Here is a 21459-nt window from a genome sequence, read left to right as displayed (position 1 = left end):
TTAACAGGAGGCCATGTTGGTTGGTGAAAGAGACATTTTGCAAAACCCTTAGGTACAGTTTCTGACATATATGACCTGTAATGACAAAAAGCTTTAAAGATGATTGCTTGATATGATATGGCATCATGCCACCGAACGTTATGAAAAGAGTCATGGTGACCTTGCTTTGTTGTTGTTATTGTGTTTCTAGTTAAACTAATCACAATAAATGTCAAACTCAATAATAACTTCAGTGTACTGTAAGTAATTAAAGGTAAAGGTAATACTCTACATCCTCTGCTTTTCAGCATTGTTTTACAATTCAGCTGGAAACATCACATTCAAAAATGGGGCCAAAGTTGAAACCCAGAAATAGTGGACCAATGGACAAATTTCTCAATGTAAGTTACCAATTTTCTCCTGTTTAATAAACATTCAGATCTTATCAACTCAATCCAAGCAGTTTCCAATTAACTATATATTTTGAATTTTGGAGAGACTAATGTTTCTAGGTTTTTCAATTTCATCTAGCTCTGAAATACATTGATAATAATTAAATTTCTGTGTCTTTTCTCAAGAAAAACACAGCCAACCAGAATGGGGAACGCTGTCAGTCTCCTGATGTACAGCCTGTTGCAAAGGTTTGTCAATTTTATTCTGGGTTCTAATTCTTATATCTGTTCTGGCAAATTCATAATAATAATAATACTATTAATAATTTTACACGCTTACTACATTTTGATTTGCAAGCCTAATGATTTATATGGGGTTTCATGGGTCAATTTCATCTTGCTCCGTAATGAGGAAATGCATTTAAAAAAATGTTTTTTTTTTGGTAAATTTAATGTCTGATTTCATAATACATTGACATTAATAACATTTCTATTTTCTGGGAAAACCAGCCAGCCTCCTGTTTTACAACCTGTTGCAGACGTTTGTAACATCTTATTCTGTATCTGTGTTGGCAATTAAAAATCATTGATCGTAAAACACAAGAGGCTTATTAACATGTTAATTGAACTTTTGAGGCATAACTTCTGTTTTTTTTTTAGTTTATTTATGTTAGCAGCACATGATAATAATCAATTTATTGTGTTTTCACTTGTTGTGTCTTTGAGATGGTGCATTAATGTGCAGGTGTTGTCTGTCCCTGTGTATCAGCCCTGTGATAAACCAGGATCCTCTTCCGTTAGTGCCCCGCCTCTCATCCCAATGAAGGGATCGTCTCCAGTCCCTTGTGGCGTTCTGGTTAAACAGGTATAACTAATGGATGAAGGGATGGATTAATACAATACCACTGTATTTTTTTAAAAGACAAGAAGTATTGTAATTCCATTAAACACCACTTAATTGTGTTTCATTCCTAGAAAGAAGAGCCACATCCGACCCATTCTTTTGAGTGGTGCGGGGCTGACAAACAACTCACAACTTTTACTTGCAATGCAGCAGGAACTGTTGAGGGCCTGCTGAAGAGAAGTCCGGAGTTTAGAAAAATGGCAAGAAAGAACCAAAACAAAGAGCTTGTTATCATGAGAGGTGGAAAAGCTATCAGTTCACACTTTCCATGCAGTTTAATTAATCAAAATGAGCAGCTGATTATCAAGTATGTTAAAGCTGTGGACAAGTCTAAAGCCGTGGACAAGCCCAAGAAACTGGTCAGCCCCCGAAGAAGGGGGCCACTGGGCGAGCTTGTGATGTTGCATTTACGGACAAAGGGAGGTAAAAATGTAGCGAATATCATGACAAACCCGGCTCTAAAAACAGACATCCAGGAAATTACTGTTTATGCATACAAAGGACAAACAGTAAAGCAAGCTCTGAAAAGAGATGGTCGTTTCCTGAAAACCATATTCAATAAGAACTGCGCGCTCTCTCACACGAGTACCAGCGTAACCACTGAAATGTCCAGTCTTGTGGATGATCTTGATGATAAATCTTTCCAAATTATACGGCGCAATAAGTCTAGTCAACCAGAAAGTCTGTCTGATGATCCTTACATTGAGCCAACTGAGTCTCAGACATCTGACTGTACTGACAACGGTGATCCTCCACAGCAGTCTACCACCACTGAGTCAGTGAATGACAACGCACCCAAAGAGAAAGAAAAGCTAAATGATAATGAGGCCCCAGAATTCACGTGGTGTGAAATACCTAATTCAAAGAAGGCACAGAAGCACCTCTCTTCAAAGTTTCAACAATCAGTAAATGAAAAGAAAACTCCTTGCGTGTCTAAGCTTTCTCGTATCCAGAATATTTTCCGTGTGGATTTCGGAAAGAATGATCAGACATGCCGGGAAGTGAAAACACTGAAGGAGCTGATGAACCTCAGTAATTCTGTTTGCCAGGTGAGAATAAATGGGAGAGCAGTAGGAAGTGGCTTTCTCCTATTTGGCAAGTTTGTCCTCACAAATGGCCATGTACTTAAAAAGGTATATGGGTGTATAAGGCAGCTCACGGAGAAGGTCTCTGTTCATTTCTCCTTTGAAAGTCTGAACCAGGCGGAGTCAGGAGCAGAAGTGGAAGAAGTTGTAGGCATTGAATGTCGTCTTGATGCGTCAGAGCACATGTATGACTGGGCTTTGTTAAAGCTCCGTACTGATCAGGAATTGCCTGATGGTCTGTTAACTCGCTTTGGATTCCTCCCCCAAAGTGGTGGTATTTGCATTATTGGGCACCCTAATGATGGTGTGAAAAAAATAGATCCGTGCTTTATTATTCCAACTGAAAACTTCAACCTGGTTGTGGAGAGGCATCGTCATGAAAATCCAGAGGGCGTTCTTCCAGAAGACTTTAATTTCAGTGAAACTCAAGAGCCCATTCAGTTGATTACTCACAATTTCTTTGAGGGTACGACGAAAGAAATACGAAGACCTACTCTAAACTACGAGTCTTGCTTTTATTATGGCTCATCTGGTTCTCCTGTCTTCGATGAGCACTGTAACGTTGTTGCGATGCATTCAGGCGGATATGTCTACCGCAATGCAAGGGGTGAATGCCACAGTGTCATAGAGTTTGGCTATCCTTTGTCCCTCATTATCGAACATATCATTGTCCAAATGGTGCAAATTGGAAGGTTTGATGTGTTGAAGGAATACCTTGCTTGCCATTATGCAAGGGGCCATGACGTAATGACCAATTTAAAGAGACTGGTTGAGAGCAGAAATCTCCCAGCATTTAAAAATGCAGCCAATTGTTCAGTGGTCGCAGAAGATGAGAGTTTGAGGAACTTCTTTGAGTTCATCTCTCAAACAGAGGAACCTGTACCAATGGACACTGGGCTTTATTGAGCATTCACCGATTGTTACACAGGTGTTTGTCAGTTTCAGCAGTGAGCAACAAAGGCCGTCATGTCTTTTTCATCTATCAAAATTCTTTAATTGTTTAGCTGCGTTCACACCAGGTCGCAACAGACGTGACAAAACGACTGGATTACATACAGCGCGACACTTTAGCCACGTTTCATGCGACAAGATGAGCGGGCTTTCGCTTCAAACCAGTCCAAGGGCGAGTTGAAAATATTGAAAGGCGCGCAACAATTTTACCCGATAGACTAGACTTGCCACATTCTTTAAGACTCCCATGGACCCTAGTTGTTTTGTTTCAGCACCACCCACCAACAAGTAACCAGCAGCCAGTAGTTCTGTGTGCCGAGGCAGGACCGGGGCTGCCAGCTGCCGACTTAAACGAAAGCAGCTGGTCCCGCCTTGACACTCCGAGCTGCTGTATGCTGAGTAAAAGTAGGTTGCCTTCATCATCGTAATTCACACGTGTGGAGTGATGGTCCGAATATGATCATGGGACACATAACTCGTGTTTCAAGCAATTTGTTGCGCCCGTCGCCCCCCGGTGTGAACGCAGCTTTAGACGCACAGGGAGTGTAGGGTCAGTGCAAATATGACAGCACTGTCCACAATTGCCCTTTTAGATTTGAAGGAACCAAGAGAATCTGTCTGGATCTCTTATAGAAATGTAACTGGAAGATATAGGCTTATCACAGATTTATCGATGTTGGGGTATATGTCGTCACATAAGTAACGAGACATTGCAGTTCAGAATGTAAAAGACACAAAATCAGTTTGGGGCCATAGAAACAGAAACATTACGGAGTTTGTCCACTAGAGAGCACCGACTGTTAAGTGGTTATGTACTTGCCTTGGTCACTATACTTATCAGAAATGTTTGTTTATGTTCAGGAAGAAATTATAAATCTATGTTCTATTTTAAAAACTCAAATGATGATTACAGCCTCAAAGATCTACTTTTTACCCTTTTTATATTCTGTCTTTGTTTTTAAGAAAATCAATGTGAGATTCTGATTTCATTTATTTATCTATTACATTAGATATTAGAGACCTGGGTTTCCAGGTATGTATGATTATTAATTGAACTGTGAATAATGTAATATTCTGTAATTGTGTTGATGCCACTGTCTTGGGAATGTGTAAAAGGGATTGTGTTACATTCATAGTAACAAACTCCATTTCATGGAGGAATAATGCCGGTATTTTTTTTAAAGATGAATGATTTTTTATATCCAGGAGTGATGTTTTTCATATTTGTATTGTGATTGTGTTAAAGTATTTGCTTTTATTAACAGCATCATGTAAATCAGAGGTCAAAGTTCAAATTGTGAGAAACTGACCGTCTGTTGCCTTGAATAGACTTTCTCTGACACTGATTTTGAGTTATAGTGTTCATCCTTTAGACAAATAAACAAACTCATTTATTATTCAACTTGTCTTGTCATATTTTGGAGTCCACATGACTGAATAAACTGCATTTTTAAAGTCATAATGCAACAGGAAAAGGCAACATCAACCTAAGGGGAGCGCTGGATTGATATTAAAATATGTCTAAAAATAAGTTATAAACAAAGCCACAGAAAGCGAGTAAATGGGGTTTAAAAGAAAAATATATCATTAATTTTATTCTGATTTTAAAAATAATATTTGCAACCCGGAAACCAGCTTGATGTCGATCGGAACGTTTGTTCTGCTTTACAGTTTCTACACGGACACTTCTCCTCAAAGGACCGAAGCTGAAAACCTGGCGAAATGGAAGTGTAAGAAATGTTTTATTGATTTAAACTTCAGAAATATGAACACTGTGTTTAACCAGTGGCGTTAAATTGCTTAATTTAAAAGTAACCAGACATTTCGGTTTAAGGTTAAACAGTTAAGTTACGTCTTTGTCGCAGTTAAATACGAAAACTTTACGGTTTTTCGGTTCCACCACAGGACATTAAAACACAATATACACACTTAAAAAACCCGTATGGACACAACATAGAAAGACATGAATACATAACTACAATTAAATGAATAAGAAAGTCTGCTTGTTGTCCCATAAACCTGCAGCATAAATAACTTGCATCTCTCTATATTATACAGTGGGTTTAGTGTCATTTACTAGTGTCACAGCATTAGGGACAAAAGGCCAGTAATGATTTTATCAGCTTTATTTCTACTCTGTTCCTCAAACAAAGTGTTTAGATGCCTTTGTGGCTTCCTTATAATTTGTGAAGCTATGTTTACTATCCTCTGCAGTTTGTTCCTCCTTTGGATGTAAAGGTTTCCATACCACATGGTCAGACTGAAGGATAGGGCACTTTCCACTGAGCTTTTATATAATGTTTGAAGGATTAAACTCTAAAACTATTCAGCTTTCATAGCAGGTAGAGCTGTTGGGAACACATGTTAAAGGTAATATCTGTGTTTCCCCTTAAGATAAGTTTTGGCATGGATATGTTTACCCACGTATTTAAAAACATTTACTATTTCCACTGTCTGTCCAAGGATTATTATTGGCTGCATCACACCCATGTCATTTTGAATGACACGCTCTTTTGTCTTACATTTATCTCTAGGGAAAATGTAAGACAAAAGAGCTTTTAGAGGCACAACTGCCTTTAAACACATTCAGGTCTCTGTGATTGCAAATAAAACCCCTACATTGTAATCTGGTTTAAGAAAAGAAAAGTCTAATAATGAGACAATGACTATCTGCTTTTGAGGCACCGTACTGTGAGGGTTTAAAACAACAACAAAACATGTTCTTAACCGTCAGACAGTTTATAGACTTTTACAGATCACTTGATAATGAAAATAATATTGGATACAGTTAAACAGTTTTGCTTTGGGTCCAAATGAACAGTTTAATAAGATAGATAAATATAAACATGACATACATTTTAAAGTTCACCTGATCTTTTTTTTTTTTGCCTCATGTTCCATCTTAATGCCAACTTCCTGTTGATTTACCTCACAATCATTTCTGTTTATGCAACAAAAAATATTAAAAACACAAAGGTCCACCACCCGTCCTTCGGAGCTTTAAACTACAATCTCCATAAAGTGACTGATAGAGATTGTGTGTCCTTTAAAACCCTCAAATGCTCATTAATTGACCTTTTGATCCTTTGGTAACTACACTTTGCAAAGGTCAAGAATGAGCCTCTATGTTTAAACATTCACTACTTCTTTTCTTCATTTCAGGAAAAACGCTAACGCTGCTATGCTCAGTAACTATGAGGTAAGGTGTTATGTCTCACTGTCTTTCATTAAATCGTTTTGTGGTTTCCAGTCAAGAGAGGACAATAATTAGTCCGTTTGTGTTTCTCAGGTGTTCAAACTCCTGACAGATCTGAAGGAACAGAGGAAGGACAGCGGGAAGAGCAAACACAGCGCCGGGCAGCAGAACCTCAACACCATCATGTATGAGGTGGGCACACATCCTCTTTGCTCTTCACTGCCTTAAACTCTGCCTTGTGTCACATTTTTGCAACAGCGTGCCCGCGGTTTCCTCTGTATCCCCACACAGACGCTGAAGTACCTGTCAAAGACGCCGTGCAGCAGGCAGACTCCGGAGATCGTCAAAGAGTTCCTCACCAACATGACCCCTCAAAAACTCACAAAGTCAGTGAGATCTGACAAAGGCATAGATGCTGGCAATTAGGCTTTGAATTGGCGTTTACACATGACTTATATTGTATGTACTTTTCTGTACACCATATATTTATTGATATGTTTCCCTCATCAGGGCAGAAAAACTGCAGCTTTTGAACCATCGGCCACAGACAGCAGTGGAAATTCAGCTGGTGAGTGTTTCACCTAACCGTCATCAATTATTACTTTCTCTCTCTTGCTTATTCATCTTTACCTCATGTACTCTCGCATCGTCATTGCAGCCGGGGAATGACTGTAGCATCACTGTTGCAGCACATTGCAGCTCAGTGGATTGTCTCGAACCTTAATTCAACTGAAAAACATAAAAAACTTAATTTAAAAAAGATAGATAATATATAAATACAAAGACATTCAAGTAAATACTATAAAAAGAATAAATACAAATAAATTTGATAGAAAACTCTTAAACAATATAATATATAATAATCATATGATATATATACCGTATAAATATTTTGGTAAATATAGTCAACATATTTCAGTCAGTAAATCAGCACAAATGGGCAAAAGCGGGCCGCTGTAAAGGAAAGGGAGATTTATAGCACAAGCCAGAATGAGAGCATCATGAGAAACGGAAATCGTTTTATCTTGATCATCATTTTCATGTGAAGCCAAAATAGATAAATAAAGTGAGATAATGTCCCCGCCCTGTAAGATATGAGGCAACTGCAGATAAACAGATTTAGCGATGCAAGTAGGTTTTTTTTTTAAGCATCCACTGAATGTGAATTACTTTTTTTGTTTACTTTTACAGGAAAAAAGTAATAACAAGGGACGTAAGAGGAATAACAGGAGGCTTAATGCGAGTTTCCAGCAGACTACTTTTTTATATTTTACATTAATCTGCAGTTGTCCTCAGGACACCAGCTCCCGCCTTGACTAGTTTCTATTTGGTTATCCCGTTCAAGATCATTCTTCTTTTTTCACTTTTTTTATACATTTTTGCAGACCAGAGCACAGAAACGGGTAAAACACATGTACAGTACGTCTGCTTTAAGGTGAAAGAAAAAAAGAAAACCACTGACAAAAACAGAAAAACCCCAACATGAATCCTGCTATCCCTCCCAGCAACCCACGTCCGACAAGGTCACAATAACAAAAAAAACCAACAAGTAACCGAATAACATGTAACATAAGTAGATAACTTAAGATAAATTAAAAAAAGATAGAGAAAAACACACTAAAGCTATTAGCAAAGATAATTAACGTAATTCAAGAAAGAGAAAGACAAAATGAATAAATAAGGGGGAGGGGGGGGGTCTCTCCTTCAGCACTAGAAAGTGTCCTCAGCATCGTCAGGAATAGCCGTGATTCTACTGCTGATAAAAGTGGGCCCCAGGTTTTGTGGAAGCAATGCAAGTAGTTTTGTTTATAGCATCTGATGTATTCATTTAATTAGGCAAAAAAAAAAACACACAAAGGGGAAATATAAAATCAGTCATTGTTTAGACCACTTGGAATACACTAATACACACGTAATGTGCTTGTGTTCAGATGGTGGAGGAGAGTGAAGAGCGGTTATCAGAGGAGCAGATCGAGGCGCTCATCCAGATGGTGGCGGAGGTCCTACCTGGTGACCCGGAGCAGGAGAACGCAGCTCCAGCAGACGCAGAGATGGATGAAGCAGTTGAACAGTCCTGACACAGTGACACAGAACTGGCGTCAAAGCTAAACATTTTACAGAACACATCTGGTTTTCTTTACCGGCGCCATTTTGCATCACTGCATGAACTCAAACATGACTGGATTCACCTGAATGCGAATCAAGCAATGAATGGAAGAAGTTTGTTTCTGATTTACATTCATGTAAATACAAACAAATCAGCCAACGCACGCTTTCATAAGTACAGGTTCTGGACAATGAGTCACAGATGTCTTGTTTTCCATCTGACCGGACTAATTTGTATTCACATCAGATAATGTTTACGCACAGACAGTTTGCTATGACCACGGTGTGTTTTTGTTTTCTGACTCAATGCTGGTTGTGAGTTTCTACCATGATTCATAGATATACAACTTTTTTACTGCTGTGTGATTTTTCCCAAGCTGTAATATAAGTCAGTCATACAATTAAACTTTGGTACAGTGCTGACATAAGTTCAGACGGTATTATTAGAGCGACTACGTCATAACAAAGAGAGTAGACGGTTTGGACCAAGACGTGATTGCCGTCTCTTATTCAAGGGTAGAGATGCAATCTTTTATAAAACACGCTCATGTTTTCCTTCTGTGGCAAAATGAAACATAACAGCTGAGATGTGTCAGCAAACAAAACATTGAATGTTGATGTACATATATGGGCAAGATAGGAACTGGTTTACATTTGGTTTACATGACAGACTGTGAAGAGCTGGTGCTAAATTAGGGCTTTAATGTGAAACCCACCTTCAATGTTTCCTTTTTCCTGCGGGTCTGTGAATGCAACACAACGGTGGAAAAGCACCTGTGCGATGCAGTAAACACAACACATAATCAACAACATAATTTTATTTGCAGTAGATTTAGTAACTTTAGGAGACTGTCTTCTATAGTAGTGGCATTAAAAGTTAATCATCTTGAAATAATAATATTGTCGTTTACTTCAGTGCACATCATTTTCACAGAGATTATAGTCTGCAGAAGCTGCACAAGCTCTCCCGCTCTGGATCAGCTCGTGTTTTATGTGCTGGGGTGTTTTTAAGTAGCAGAGGAAGGATGTGCTGGTTATGCTTGTGTGGCTTTCTGTTTTGAGCTTCCTGTTGGTGTATCACATCAGTGTCCTGTGCTCACTTAGCACCTTACTGAGGCAAAGTGACAGACGTGACCTTTCGACCATCAGGTGAACGCATGGGGGACGCACCTTCGAAACCCTGTGAAAGAGTAAATGTCCAGTGTGAGTTTATAAACTTTTACCAACCAACCCATCCATTTAGCTGCTTAATTACTATACAAATGTTTTATGTGACTCAGTCTTAGTATACTGAATGGGTGACTGGTTATGTGTGAGGAAAAGCGAAGCAGACAAGTGCTGCTGTGAAATAACAGTGACGTAGTATAGTAATGATTTTCATATCTTTATAAATTGAAAACTGTTTTTTAGCTCCATGTAACACCCCATTTTTGCCCCCTTTCTGTTCTGTGCAGTGGCAACCATCAGGGCTTAATTAACCCACAACTCTGTTAAAGAAAATGATTGAATATCAATGTAAGTATGATATGGTTACAGTCTGGGATATTTTAACGTTGCCTACTTTTTTTCCATGGATTGAAAATCAAACAGGCAAAGTGAGCAACCAGGGACACAAACACATTAGAGGCTCTGAAAACTCAGTTGACTATGTGTCTACTGGCATGTGCTAATTTATTTTATCTAAAGTCTGCATCTAAAATGTGTGTCTGCTGAAGCACATACCTTCTGACATGATCAAGGCCTTAAGGTGGTTTGTGCTTTATAGCCCAAATCTCCAGTTAAGTGTCTTAATGAATGCAGAAAACCTTGGTAGTATTGTAGAATATAAAACTGTTGCGGGAGCGTAGGATGAACAGGGGTCAATAGGTTAAACTGCCTATTTTCTTCAATCCCAGTGTGCTGTGAGCTGACTTGCCTTGACATACCTGTTTTTTAATAACAACTTGACATAAATCAAGCAGAAATGTTATTATCCTTCTTAATAGAGATGAATTATTGTGTTATTTTATTGATTATTGATGCATCTCATTATTTATTAATTGACCTAAGTGACTATGTTTATGTTTTATCATTTGACAGGCTTTCCAATGTAATTGTGTCCCTTTGTGGTCCTCCAGAGTTACCCAAATCGGTTTGTTTTTCTAATGAAACGGTGGGTAAATGAAATGAGGCAGGTTTAACCTCAACTAAATCCCACACTGATTAGATTCCCCCCTGTGGGCTTTTCTCTGAGAGCACACGAATCGATGGGGTAAAGTAATTTCAGCCTGGAGCCCGGAGATAAAGAGCCTGGGTTTGTCACCGCGGCGGAATTGCCCTTTAACGGCTCCACCAATAGGAATCCACCAAGCAGATGCGTAGAACGCCAATCAGCCAATCAGGGCTCCGCTTTCTCCGCCTGGCTGCGCTTCAGCTCACTAGATGTTTTTACAGCTCGACTTCTCTCGGTGCAAAGTTACACCGAGAACCAGCTGCAAAACGTGTAATTACATGTCTTTTAAACACTAAATACGCGGATATTCCCCCCACATGAGAGAAAACACCGCTGTGGATAAAGGAGCGGCCGGTTTCAGCCTTTTTTGGATCAAGGTTCGTGTTTTTTTTCTTCGGGTTTCAGCCGTTTTCAGACGTTGGTGAGTGAACACCATTTTTAACGGCTCTGATATATTTACGACGCGTGTTATGGCCACCTACTGACAGCTAAACGGTGTGTTATACCTGTTAAAGATGCTTAAATAACACACTGACGGGGGTTCTGGTGTTCGTGGTGAGCTGGAGGTGGACACGGTGTGTGTGTGTGTGACTGATATCAGGTCGTTCACCTGGTGGTGCCCGCGGACAAGATGCATCATAAGTGAGGCCAGATGTTGCTGGGCCTTCGCTGAGGAATAATCCTATGCGTGCACACAGTTGACCGTGCTGCTGCAGCTTTGACTGGTTTATATTATATTATAATATAATCTATACATACCCAGTGGAGCTCAACTAAAATATTCTGTTATTTTTTTACTGTTCAGAATGTGATAGAATATCCTCTGTGGCTTAACCACTGCTGTACCAGCATGATTATTTTATAAGTAACCAAGGCACTTCGACAAAAACCTTAATTATGTAAAAAAAAGTTAAAAAAAAAAAAACTGAGCATAAATAAAGAACAGTAAACACTGTGTCAGAAGAGAAGATTTAAACAATGTTTTCTTCTATAGGATTCAAAAATGAATAGAAAGTGTAGAGGCCACAGCTTTGAATGACTTCAGCACATCTGCGCCCACAGGACATCACTAGTTTCTCACATTGCTCTGGTTTGATCTTGGTCTGTTCTTCTTTCAATTCGGTAACAGTAGTGGGTTTTTGTGCTGAGGATTTTCCAGAGATTCTCTACGGGGTTTATATCTGGACTCTGACACTTCCTGCTCCAAATATAACTGACTTCTTCAGACACTTTTGGATCAGTCATTCCCAGTCTGACGCAGAACGTAATGTTTTCCCATCAGACCCGAATAAACTGAACTTCAGTAATGTCATGTTATGGTTCAGGGGGTGTTTTCTGCAGCAGGAGTTGGGTCTCTTGTGCAGCTACATGGCAGCGTGAGTGCAAATGTTTCTGTGAACCTCCTTCAGCAGCATGCAATTATCTCACAATCAGCTGCAATTTACATACAAGACAATGCCCCCTGTCATTTGCTAAACGGTTCCTTGAGGCTAAGAATGTTGAAACAATGAAATATCCAGCCCAGAGTCCAGATCTAAACCCCGTAGAGAATCTCTGGAAAATCCTTGGCAACAAAGTAATGGTTTAGAAACCCACTACAGTTACTGAACTGTGGAAGAGACTGAAGAAGAACGGACCAAGATCAAACCAGAGCAGTGTGACAAACTAGTGATGTCCTGTGGGAGCAGATGTGCTGAAGTCATTTGGGGCTTTTTTGAATCCTACAGAAGAAAACATTGTTTAAATCTTCTCTTCTGACACAATGGTAACTGTTCTCTAATATTTATCACTGCTCATTTCACAAAATAAAGGTTTTTGTTGAAGTGCCTTGGTTGTTTTAAAAACACGCCAGTACAGCAGTGGTATTCTCTCAAATTATGGACAATAAAAAATATCAATATATCAGAATAAATCAAGTATTTATAATTTATTCTCTAATTTTGAGCTTCAGTGTATAATTTATAATATGTGATCATACATCACCTAGCTTTAAGTAGATGCAAAAATGAGGGAGATGTGAGGAGTCATTCAATATTTGAAAATAATTGAATTGAAAACATTAAATAGGGAGTACAATCCTACAGTTTTGATGGCTTTTTGGTTTTTAGGACATTCATTCCACATGTTTTGCAGCTGTGAGCTGTGATTGCAGCATTGAGAGAGCAAAAATGGCTTAGAGTAAAATATTTAAAACCTTTTTTTTTATTCATACCCCCATTTTAGACCAGATGTGTCCAATCCTGCTGTGGGGGCAAAAGTTCCCCCTGAAAATATATTTTTACGTTCAACTACGGACTTGCTCCTGACAGTAATGCATCAACCAGAGTAAAGGGAACAGGAGGTTGGTGTCATTGCTCCCTCCTGTGAGGAACTTTCCTGACAACCTGCTGGTCAAAGATGTCACCAATATACACCTGGATCACCACAGCAACAAAACAACAATTGAACATGTACCTTTTAGGATATCCATGTCATTTCACAAGTCCATGTTCCCTCCTGTGAAGAGGAGGTAACACACTGGCTTTGGGTTTCTTGACTCAAAGAGGCCAGTTTGCTGCTGAGCGTGATCACAGGTCACTGCTCTCTGCTTGCTACAGACTTTGTTTGTGGCCTTTTCAAGGTCAATCCTATCTGAGACGGAGTCCACTGCTCTCTTTACAGAAATAAAACACCACATTTTAAAGTACCCTTCCACTCACAAAAGTGTTTTAACTGTCTGCCATTGACTATCGTGAATTGTTTCTGCGCAAACTGGCTAGAGAGTTGCTAGAGAGGTCTTTATTAGCTGTTTGTTATGATTTACCTGTATTCATATGCAGATATTGTTTGTCAAGACGTCGCTTCTTAACTCCAGCTACTTATCAAACCCTAAACAATGACAGCTGCTCAGAAAAGGAAGCGTTTGCCTGGATATGTGCTGGCTACGCCGAAAAGCCCAAAATATTAGCTGTCAGACTGATAGATGGTGTGTTCTGAGATTGCTCAAAATGTACATAAATAAAACCAAAACTATCTGCACAGTCAGCACACACGAGAGGTGTAATGAAATGGAGATTAAACACTCAATCGATTAGTCAAGAGATAGAAAAATAATGAACAATTTATTGCTTTAGTCATTTTTTTCTAAGCAAAAAATGCCAAATACCCCTATTTTCAGCTTCTCAGTTGTGAGTGTTTGCTGCTTGTCTTTCTCTTATGTTAAGTAAAGTGAATGTGATGGGATTTAGACGCAAAACAAGCAATTTGAAGACATCAACTTTTTGCTTTGAGAAGATCATGATGATTTGGATGAACCGGCCCTTTAAATCCTATGAGAGAAAAAAGCAGCAAGGCTCGTCTTAAACCACTGACCTAATTCTCTGCAAACTCCGAGTGGCTTAATCTCTAAATGCATTAGAATGGCATGTAAAGCTTGTGGATACCACTGGACTTAGTTTGGCTCAGGGCAGCACCCAAGGGTCCCAGCCAGGCCGGGATGTCCTCATTTCCGGCTGTTTTTCCCCTTTTTGCTTTGATCATCTGACTGGATTTTACAGGCAAGCTACTTCAGCCCAGGGAGAGGAGAGTTCCCCACGTGGCATCCAGATGATCGGCTCCCTGCACGTTCAGTCTGACCAACACAGAAACAAAAACATCGCAGACAAAGAGAGACCTGTTCCATATTTGCTTAGAGCTTCTTTAAGGAGTGAAACCGCCGTTTGAGTCGTAAATTTGAGTTTCAGAGCTGTGATGATGCTTTTGTTTTTTTTAAGATGATTTTTTTGGCAGTTTTTCAAGCCTATTATTAGATAGGAAAGACAGGAAATGGGGTGAGAGAGAGAGAGAGAGGGGGAGACATGCAGCAAAGGGCCGCAGGTCGGAGTCAAGCCCACGGCCGCTGCCTCGATGACCTTCAGCCTCTTTACATGGGGCGACCGCTCTAACCACTGTGCCACCGGCCGCCCTGTGACAATGCTTTTAAAAGTGATTCAAAACGCTAAATTAGTATTTAGGAACATCGAGAAATCATCCGAGTCATTGAATGTTCATCTGAATTCAATTCTTTTTTTGCCAGCGTTTGTATTTTTAGTTCATTTAAGAGGAATTAGGTACTGTGTTATGTTGGTGAAACCACTCGTGGGCACGCAGCAGAAGTTAAATGGGGAAGTTGCAGGTTGGCTCGCTTGGTCAATAGCAGTCTGATCTTGAACAAATTGCTGTGCGTTTCACTGTGGCAGAAACTGTCAGTGAGAATAAAAACAAGAGAAAGCTGTAATTAGAGGATTTAGATGCACTGCCCTGAGAGTGTGTCTGCGTTGCATGCTGCAATGAACTTTGATATGGCTTAACGGTCAGAGGAAAATAGCTGCTTTGAGAAGAAGAACTGGATGTGTTTCAAAGTGAGTAAAAGTGTTCTTGGCAAACATAACGCGGCAGCAACCACCACACACCACCACACCCTGCGTGCTGATAATAGCGTATGCAGGGCAGTGGCTAATGTTTGGAGTTACTCATTTATTGGAGTTTTAAAATATGATATATGTTTTTGTCTTAAAGTGTTCTTCCCGTGTTTTTAGGTAGGAGCGATGGATAAGAGACGTGGCTGGATGTGGAGCGCGGCAGGCCTGGATCCTGCTCTCCGACGCCAGGGCTGAGGCGCCGCAGAGGAGTGAGGCGTTTCCTGAAGAGACTCCACCCCCCCTGGCCTCCGTCAGGCCTCCCTCAGCATCACCTCAGCTGGCTTTCTCACCGTTTTCCTCATCGTCCAGGCTGTCAGTGTGTAACTAAGTCTGGAACGGACCCTTTCTGAAATTTAAGAAGTAGCTACATTCACACCTGATTGCAGTCGCCTCCTCAGGTGTCCCCAAACATTGTTTTATGTCCTCCTGACTCCGAACCATGAGGAACACCAGATCGAGCCTGCTGCTGGGCTGTGTGCTGCTCTGCTCTGCCTCCCTGCTCTACCTGGGCATGAGCGGGATAGAGTGCCCCCCAAAGAGCCATCGGTACCGTTGGATGGAGCTTAACCTTGGCTCCACCAATCAGAGCTTATCCTTGACTGAACACTTCCCCGAAGACACGCCTCTCATCTTCATCGGAGGCTTTCCCAGGAGCGGCACCACGCTGATGCGCGTCATGCTGGATGCCCACAACTCTGTGCGGTGTGGGGAAGAGACCCGAGTGATTCCCCGCCTCTTGGCCATGCGGACCACCTGGAGCCGCTCGGTGAAGGAGAGGATGCGACTGGACGAGGCCGGCGTCACTGACCAGGTGTTGGACTCAGCCGTGAGAGCGTTCCTGTTAGAGGTGAGTGGGTCGGTAAAAATCTGCACACATGTTTAGGTGTCGAAGGCATAGTTCAGCTTTCGGATTATTTGTTTGTTTACAGGCTAATAAAAACTACCGATATTTCGTTTTAAGATATTAGGTACAGTACAGTAGTAAAAGTAGATAAATCTTTTAGGTGATAAAATGTCAAACACAAAATGCCTGTAATAGTTTCTCTGAGTCCACAATGTATCTGGCCAGCAGTCCAAAACCCCAAAATATTAAATTTACTGACAAAAAAAAGCAAAAAAACTCTAAAAATCCTCACAGTTTGACATTTATGCACAAAAAATGACAGAAGTGAATAATATCAAAATAGTAAATATGGCTGGATGCTTATGTAAAACTTTACGTTAAACCACATGTAGCCTAATTTTTGTTTAAACATCTGTATCACTTGTAAGAAAATATAAAGTTGTTTTTTGAGACAAATTTGCAAAATGAGATACAGAGTGGGATTACAACCACAAACTTGCACGATGGAAACAAAAATGAATTAAATTAATAGTTTGACATTGTGTAAAATATGCTCTTTCCTTTCTTTGCTGAAAGATTAATACCACTCTCATATCTGTCCATCAAATATGAATTTGGAAGTAACAAAATCCACCCAACAGCACCTCTGAAGAGCTCTCATTAACACGCTATAAATGAAAAAACAAGCAGGTTGTTACACAGGGGTTACGAGCCACATTATTTCTCAGCTCACACAGGAAACAAACTGATGTTTTCACACATCAACTGTTAGCTGTAGCTCCATATTTAGCAGACGGATGAGAGAGCGTCTCAGCAAGAAAGTAATTAAACGTATTTCTCAGCCTGTTGAATTAATGCTTTATATGAGAATTTGTGTAAATGTCTCAGTATCTCGGTTAGTAATTATGTCTTGGGTAAAATAGTCATGTTTCTCTTTCTCATTTCTGTTATTTTAAATGACACAGATTCATATTTGGGATCTCAATATGGATATTAAACTACTACTAATACTAAAGTATGATAATTCTTGTATGTTTTTCAGGTGATTGTTGGCCACGGGGAGCCTGCTGCTCGCCTTTGCAACAAGGACCCTTTCGCCTTGAAGTCTCTCTCATACCTGTCCCGCATCTTCCCTAAAGCCAAATTTGTGCTCATGCTACGAGACGGACGTGCCACCGTCCACTCCATGATATCACGCAAGGTATGCTGGGTTTCTCCCCTTGTCAGGGCTGCAGGCAGAACAACTTCCTCACAGGCTCATGTTTCCAAACAGACACTTAACTAATCTGTGCTGGGGCCACATTGTGACACAATAAATGTTCCATTCTGTGTTCACTCTCTGTCCTGAGAGGTCTCCTGTGTTTATCTTAGCTCGCTGCCTCCATTCACAGGTGACCATCTCTGGCTTCGACCTGACCAGCTACAGGGACTGTCTGACCAAGTGGAGCACCGCGGTGGAGAACATGTTCACCCAGTGCCAGGCAGCCGGGGAGTCCAAATGTCTGCCCGTCCGCTACGAGCATCTCGTCCTCCACGCAGAGGAGGAAATGAGGAAGTTGCTTCACTTCCTAGAGCTGCAGTGGGACCCGTCAGTGCTGCACCACGAAGAGCTGATTGGAAAGGCTGGTGGCGTGTCTCTCTCCAAGTAAGTGTGTGAGTGTGTTCACCAAATTAGCCTTACTGGTATCTATCCATGCAGATAGTTTCATGTGACAGGGTTTACATATTTTCTGTAAGTTGCTTTTAAAGTTTTTCAGATGTACGTTGAAGTCCATGTAAGTATTGCATGTAACACATAAAATGACACTGATCTTCATCTGTCTGTGTGTTATCCCTCCTGTGAATTCCCACCTTTGCTGGCTTTTAGGTATGTTTCAGGATAAAAGGTGTAATTTCTTACAGGCTGCTTGAAGGCAGCTCGATTCACAACTCACACTTCACATTCACAAATTCATCAGGCTTTGCTTACACCCGCGCTGCTTAATGAAAATCCTATAGTTTGTATGAACTGATATGTGTATGAATGCAGAATCTGTGGACAACAGGATAAGATTTTGGTATCAGAAACGTTCTGGTTTCCGTTTTTAGCCTGAGTAGTATTGACCAATCAGGTTTGAGCAGGCCTTGGTTGCAGGTAAACGGTCGACGGACAGTTATTATGAGGCATGTAAACAGCAAAACCCCTTCTTGTCTTTGATGGAACTGTCAATGGATAAACTGGTGTATCTGTCTCTCCTCCAAAGCTGCAACCAAGATTATTCTCAGCATGGATCAATGTAATGATTATTTTCTCCATTAATTGTTATATAAAATGTAAGAAGCCGAAGGGGAAATACTCAAATAGATCTAATGTAAAACACAAAGAGTGTCATAGTAGACTTGGAAAACTGGACTGAGAACCATTTTTGATGATTTAAACGGTTGATGAATTATCAGAATTGTTGCCAATTATTTTTCTGTGGGTTAACGATTAATGACACACTGAAACCTGAGTGTTTCCTGTTGATGTTGTTAAAAGGCCAATAAGGTTTGTGCCATCAGTCACAGCCTATTTTAGCTGCTGGACATACCTCCATGTGGCTTTATGTCTTGCAAAATTGCTTCTCTGAAACAAAACAAACCTGCTGTCTATTTGAAGGAATTAGGCCCCATTCTGAGAGAATTAGCCGCACCCTTATTTTGATTAGTTATGCAACGGTTGGCACGATATTAGTCACACAAATGTTTTATAACCTCCTCAGATATGCAACATATCCCTAAATGTGGCATGTTGTGGTTCTGAGTTATGTGATTACACGCTTACACACACATTACATGTGGGCGGGCTGATATGTATGTAAGATTTAAAAAACAAAATCAAACAGAAATCAAGACATAAAACACATTGTTGTATTTCCTTTTCATGTATGCATTTGCTGTCATGATTAAATACAAAAACTTATGTTAAAAGGAGAATTATGTCGTTTTTTGTCTTTTCATTAACATGTTTGCCATTTACCTATGACAGTAAATGCAGACATGACGATATAACTTTGTATTATATTTCACTTTATTTGTTTCAATTCTCCTCCGTAGCTCTGTCAATATACACACATAGAACTCGTAGCATTACGGTCAAATGCACATGAAGTATCCTTGTGTTTGCGTGCAGGGTTGAGCGCTCCACAGACCAGGTGATGAAGCCGGTGAACACAGACGCCCTCTCCAAGTGGGTCGGCCACATTCCCTCTGACGTGATAAGCGACATGGCTGAAATCGCCCCCATGCTGGCTCGCCTGGGCTACGACCCCCACGCCAACCCGCCCGACTACGCAAAATCAGAGCCCATGGTGCCCCAGTTCAACTACTCACAGGTGAGATTAAGAAAAAGAACAAAATCACAGCCGATTGTTTTTTAAAAACTTTTTTTCACTGAAAAAATGTTTGAATGTTTAATCTGATTTATGATGAAATCATAGATTTAAAGTTGAGTAATTAGAGCAGTCGCCCCATGCAGGTCCGACTCCGACCTGCGGCCCTTTGCAGCATGTCTCCCCTTCTCTCTCACCCCGTTTCCTGTCTGTCCTGTACAATAAAAGGCTTGAAAAACTGCCAAAAATTATCCAAAATGTGTAATTCTGGTGCAAAATCATCCCATGGTCTTTTTTGGCACTAACATACATCAAAAAATCAATCGACGCAGTTTTTTTCGTGAAACAACTATCCGACTATTAAGTTGCAACGTAAAGCTCTTTCAAAATAAGATTTCCGGGTCCAAGCTGGTCCAAGCCTCGTATTTTTACAACGCCGCAGTGCCGTGTCCCCTGCAGATCTGAGTTTTTAAAAAACAACGTAATTGTCATTTTACCTTGTTCCTATGGATGAAAAAGGTGTCTAACTGACGTTAGAGGTGATCGCAATTGTTCACGTTTGGCCGTTGTGTCTTTTTTATTTAAACGGAGCGTTTGGACCCAGAAATTGTATTTTGAAAGAGTGTTACATCAGAGTTAACAGCCTGATTAACGGAGTAATCCGGGGAAGTTGCTAACAGCCGGACGTGGCTAACACTGATCGGTGCAGTACGGTGAACGCATTAAAACGGCTATTTTAAACACTGCTACTGCTCAAAATAAAACCGAACCTCTGCAGTAGCATGATAATAATCTCTACACATAAAATTAAGCAAACAAACAACGTAGTTAGTGAACCCAGAGTTTATCAAAAGAGTGTTTTAAAGACTTGCATACTGGCTCCTGTACCAGCTCCTCTCGTAGTTAAGTCCATTCAAGTCGATTACCAAAGTCAATCCAAAAGGAAGGAGCCCATTGATGCTTCGTTTCATGTTGTTTGATTAATTATCATTGCTTATTAATCAACCATGTGGTTCAGAACTACAGATTTTCAGCTGCAGTTTATGGAGGATGACGCTCAGGCGTGTGATCATAAATCCTCAGCCGTGATATTTCCACTCATGCGTGAACATTGTGTCTTTTCGTTCCTCAGAGTTCAAAAGCAGCAGAGACTCCACACCCCAGCTAAGCGAAAGAGGGAAATCCTGTAAACTCTGCTTCGCTGTTCCACGACATGGACGCAGCTTAAACACAGACTTCTAGTTCAGCAGTAATTACACCTCACAGGAAAGATATCCCAAGTGTTCAAAATGACATGTATTTCACGTGTATTTCTTAAACTGTTTGTAAGACTAATGTACGGTGTTAATGTCTGAACACATGCAGGGTGTTTTTAAAATAAGGACTCATCGAGTGGTTTGGTTTTTTTTATCATGGCACTACCTTCTTCTTGAGGAAGTTTCTCATTACCTCCACGGTGAACGGACAGTATTAAATTGCATTTGTCGTGTCTGCACCTCATTCCTGAAAGTATTTCAACATGTCTGTAAAGTTGTTATGATTCACCACAAATGTGAATGTGTCCAAATCTTTCACTTACTGAGAGCTCAGTCAGTGTTCATGAAGCATAATGACTGTATATTTTTGAAGACGTATGTTTATTTTCTTAATAAATTATTTTGGTGTTGAGCATTCAGTCTGGAAACTAAAGTTGTTTATTCTGAATCAAGGGTTTTGTAATTGTTGTATATTGTCGAACATGAATAAAAAGAGTCTAAATGTCACTTTTATAATGTTGTTTATGTATTTTGTTTGTTCAGTTCTCAGTTACTCCTCTACATCACACCCCTGTGTCTGACAGTCAGGTGTGCCACAGCGACCTCTCGTGGTGCAGACAACAGAACAAACTTGTTGCTCCTGTGTTTTAGTTTCTTTCCACAAAAATATTCAGACAAAAACACTTAAATCTTTATGGTTCAGTAGAAATAATGAAGTCAAACATGCCTTTAATGTAATTAATAA

General features: G+C 40.2%; 3 protein-coding genes across 6 annotated transcripts; all 3 read left to right on the top strand.

The window, feature by feature from the left end:
• Window positions 1–1463: 1463 nt before the first annotated feature.
• Window positions 1464–3266, top strand: LOC310956865 (serine protease FAM111A-like; the record flags this gene model as incomplete). Its single annotated transcript, XM_083927240.1, has 1 exon — window positions 1464–3266. The coding sequence occupies exon 1, from the start codon at window positions 1473–1475 to the stop codon at window positions 3264–3266; it is 1794 nt and encodes a 597-aa protein (XP_083783366.1). The 5' UTR covers window positions 1464–1472.
• A 1730-nt stretch (window positions 3267–4996) lies between these two features.
• On the top strand, window positions 4997–9434 carry crcp (calcitonin gene-related peptide-receptor component protein). The gene is made up of 6 exons (XM_083926450.1): window positions 4997–5041; window positions 6474–6510; window positions 6601–6699; window positions 6799–6893; window positions 7018–7075; window positions 8439–9434. The coding sequence occupies exons 1-6, from the start codon at window positions 5034–5036 to the stop codon at window positions 8583–8585; spliced, it is 444 nt and encodes a 147-aa protein (XP_083782576.1). The 5' UTR covers window positions 4997–5033; the 3' UTR covers window positions 8586–9434.
• A 1690-nt stretch (window positions 9435–11124) lies between these two features.
• Window positions 11125–21194, top strand: LOC310956202 (protein-tyrosine sulfotransferase 1-like). Of its 4 annotated transcripts, none has more exons than XM_083926359.1 (6): window positions 11125–11246; window positions 15382–16111; window positions 17151–17309; window positions 17500–17753; window positions 19260–19461; window positions 20591–21194. In XM_083926359.1, exons 2-6 carry the CDS (start codon window positions 15704–15706, stop codon window positions 20624–20626), a joined length of 1059 nt encoding a protein of 352 aa, XP_083782485.1. In that variant the 5' UTR covers window positions 11125–11246; window positions 15382–15703; the 3' UTR covers window positions 20627–21194. The 4 variants fall into 4 exon arrangements, with proteins under 4 accessions (XP_083782485.1, XP_083782487.1, XP_083782484.1 ...); XM_083926361.1 differs by lacking the exon at window positions 11125–11246 and adding an exon at window positions 11264–11320; XM_083926358.1 differs by lacking the exon at window positions 11125–11246 and adding an exon at window positions 15053–15204.
• The last annotated feature ends 265 nt before the right edge of the window (window positions 21195–21459 follow it).

The sequence above is a fragment of the Echiichthys vipera genome, assembly GCF_963691815.1.
Source record: "Echiichthys vipera genome assembly, chromosome: 14".
Taxonomy (NCBI): domain Eukaryota; kingdom Metazoa; phylum Chordata; class Actinopteri; order Perciformes; family Trachinidae; genus Echiichthys; species Echiichthys vipera.
Note: the sequence above shows the minus strand (reverse complement) of the source record. Positions and strands in the feature narration are given on the sequence as shown.

Coding starts and splice junctions, on each gene's coding strand:
- LOC310956202 (XM_083926359.1), top strand. CDS start 15,704: ATGAGGAACACCAGATCGAGCCTGCTGCTGGGCTGTGTGCTGCTCTGC. Junction 16,112..17,150: donor TGAGAGCGTTCCTGTTAGAG/GTGAGTGGGTCG, acceptor TATGTTTTTCAG/GTGATTGTTGGCCACGGGGA. Junction 17,310..17,499: donor ACTCCATGATATCACGCAAG/GTATGCTGGGTT, acceptor CTCCATTCACAG/GTGACCATCTCTGGCTTCGA.
- crcp (XM_083926450.1), top strand. Junction 6,511..6,600: donor CTATGCTCAGTAACTATGAG/GTAAGGTGTTAT, acceptor TGTGTTTCTCAG/GTGTTCAAACTCCTGACAGA. Junction 6,894..7,017: donor ACCCCTCAAAAACTCACAAA/GTCAGTGAGATC, acceptor TTCCCTCATCAG/GGCAGAAAAACTGCAGCTTT.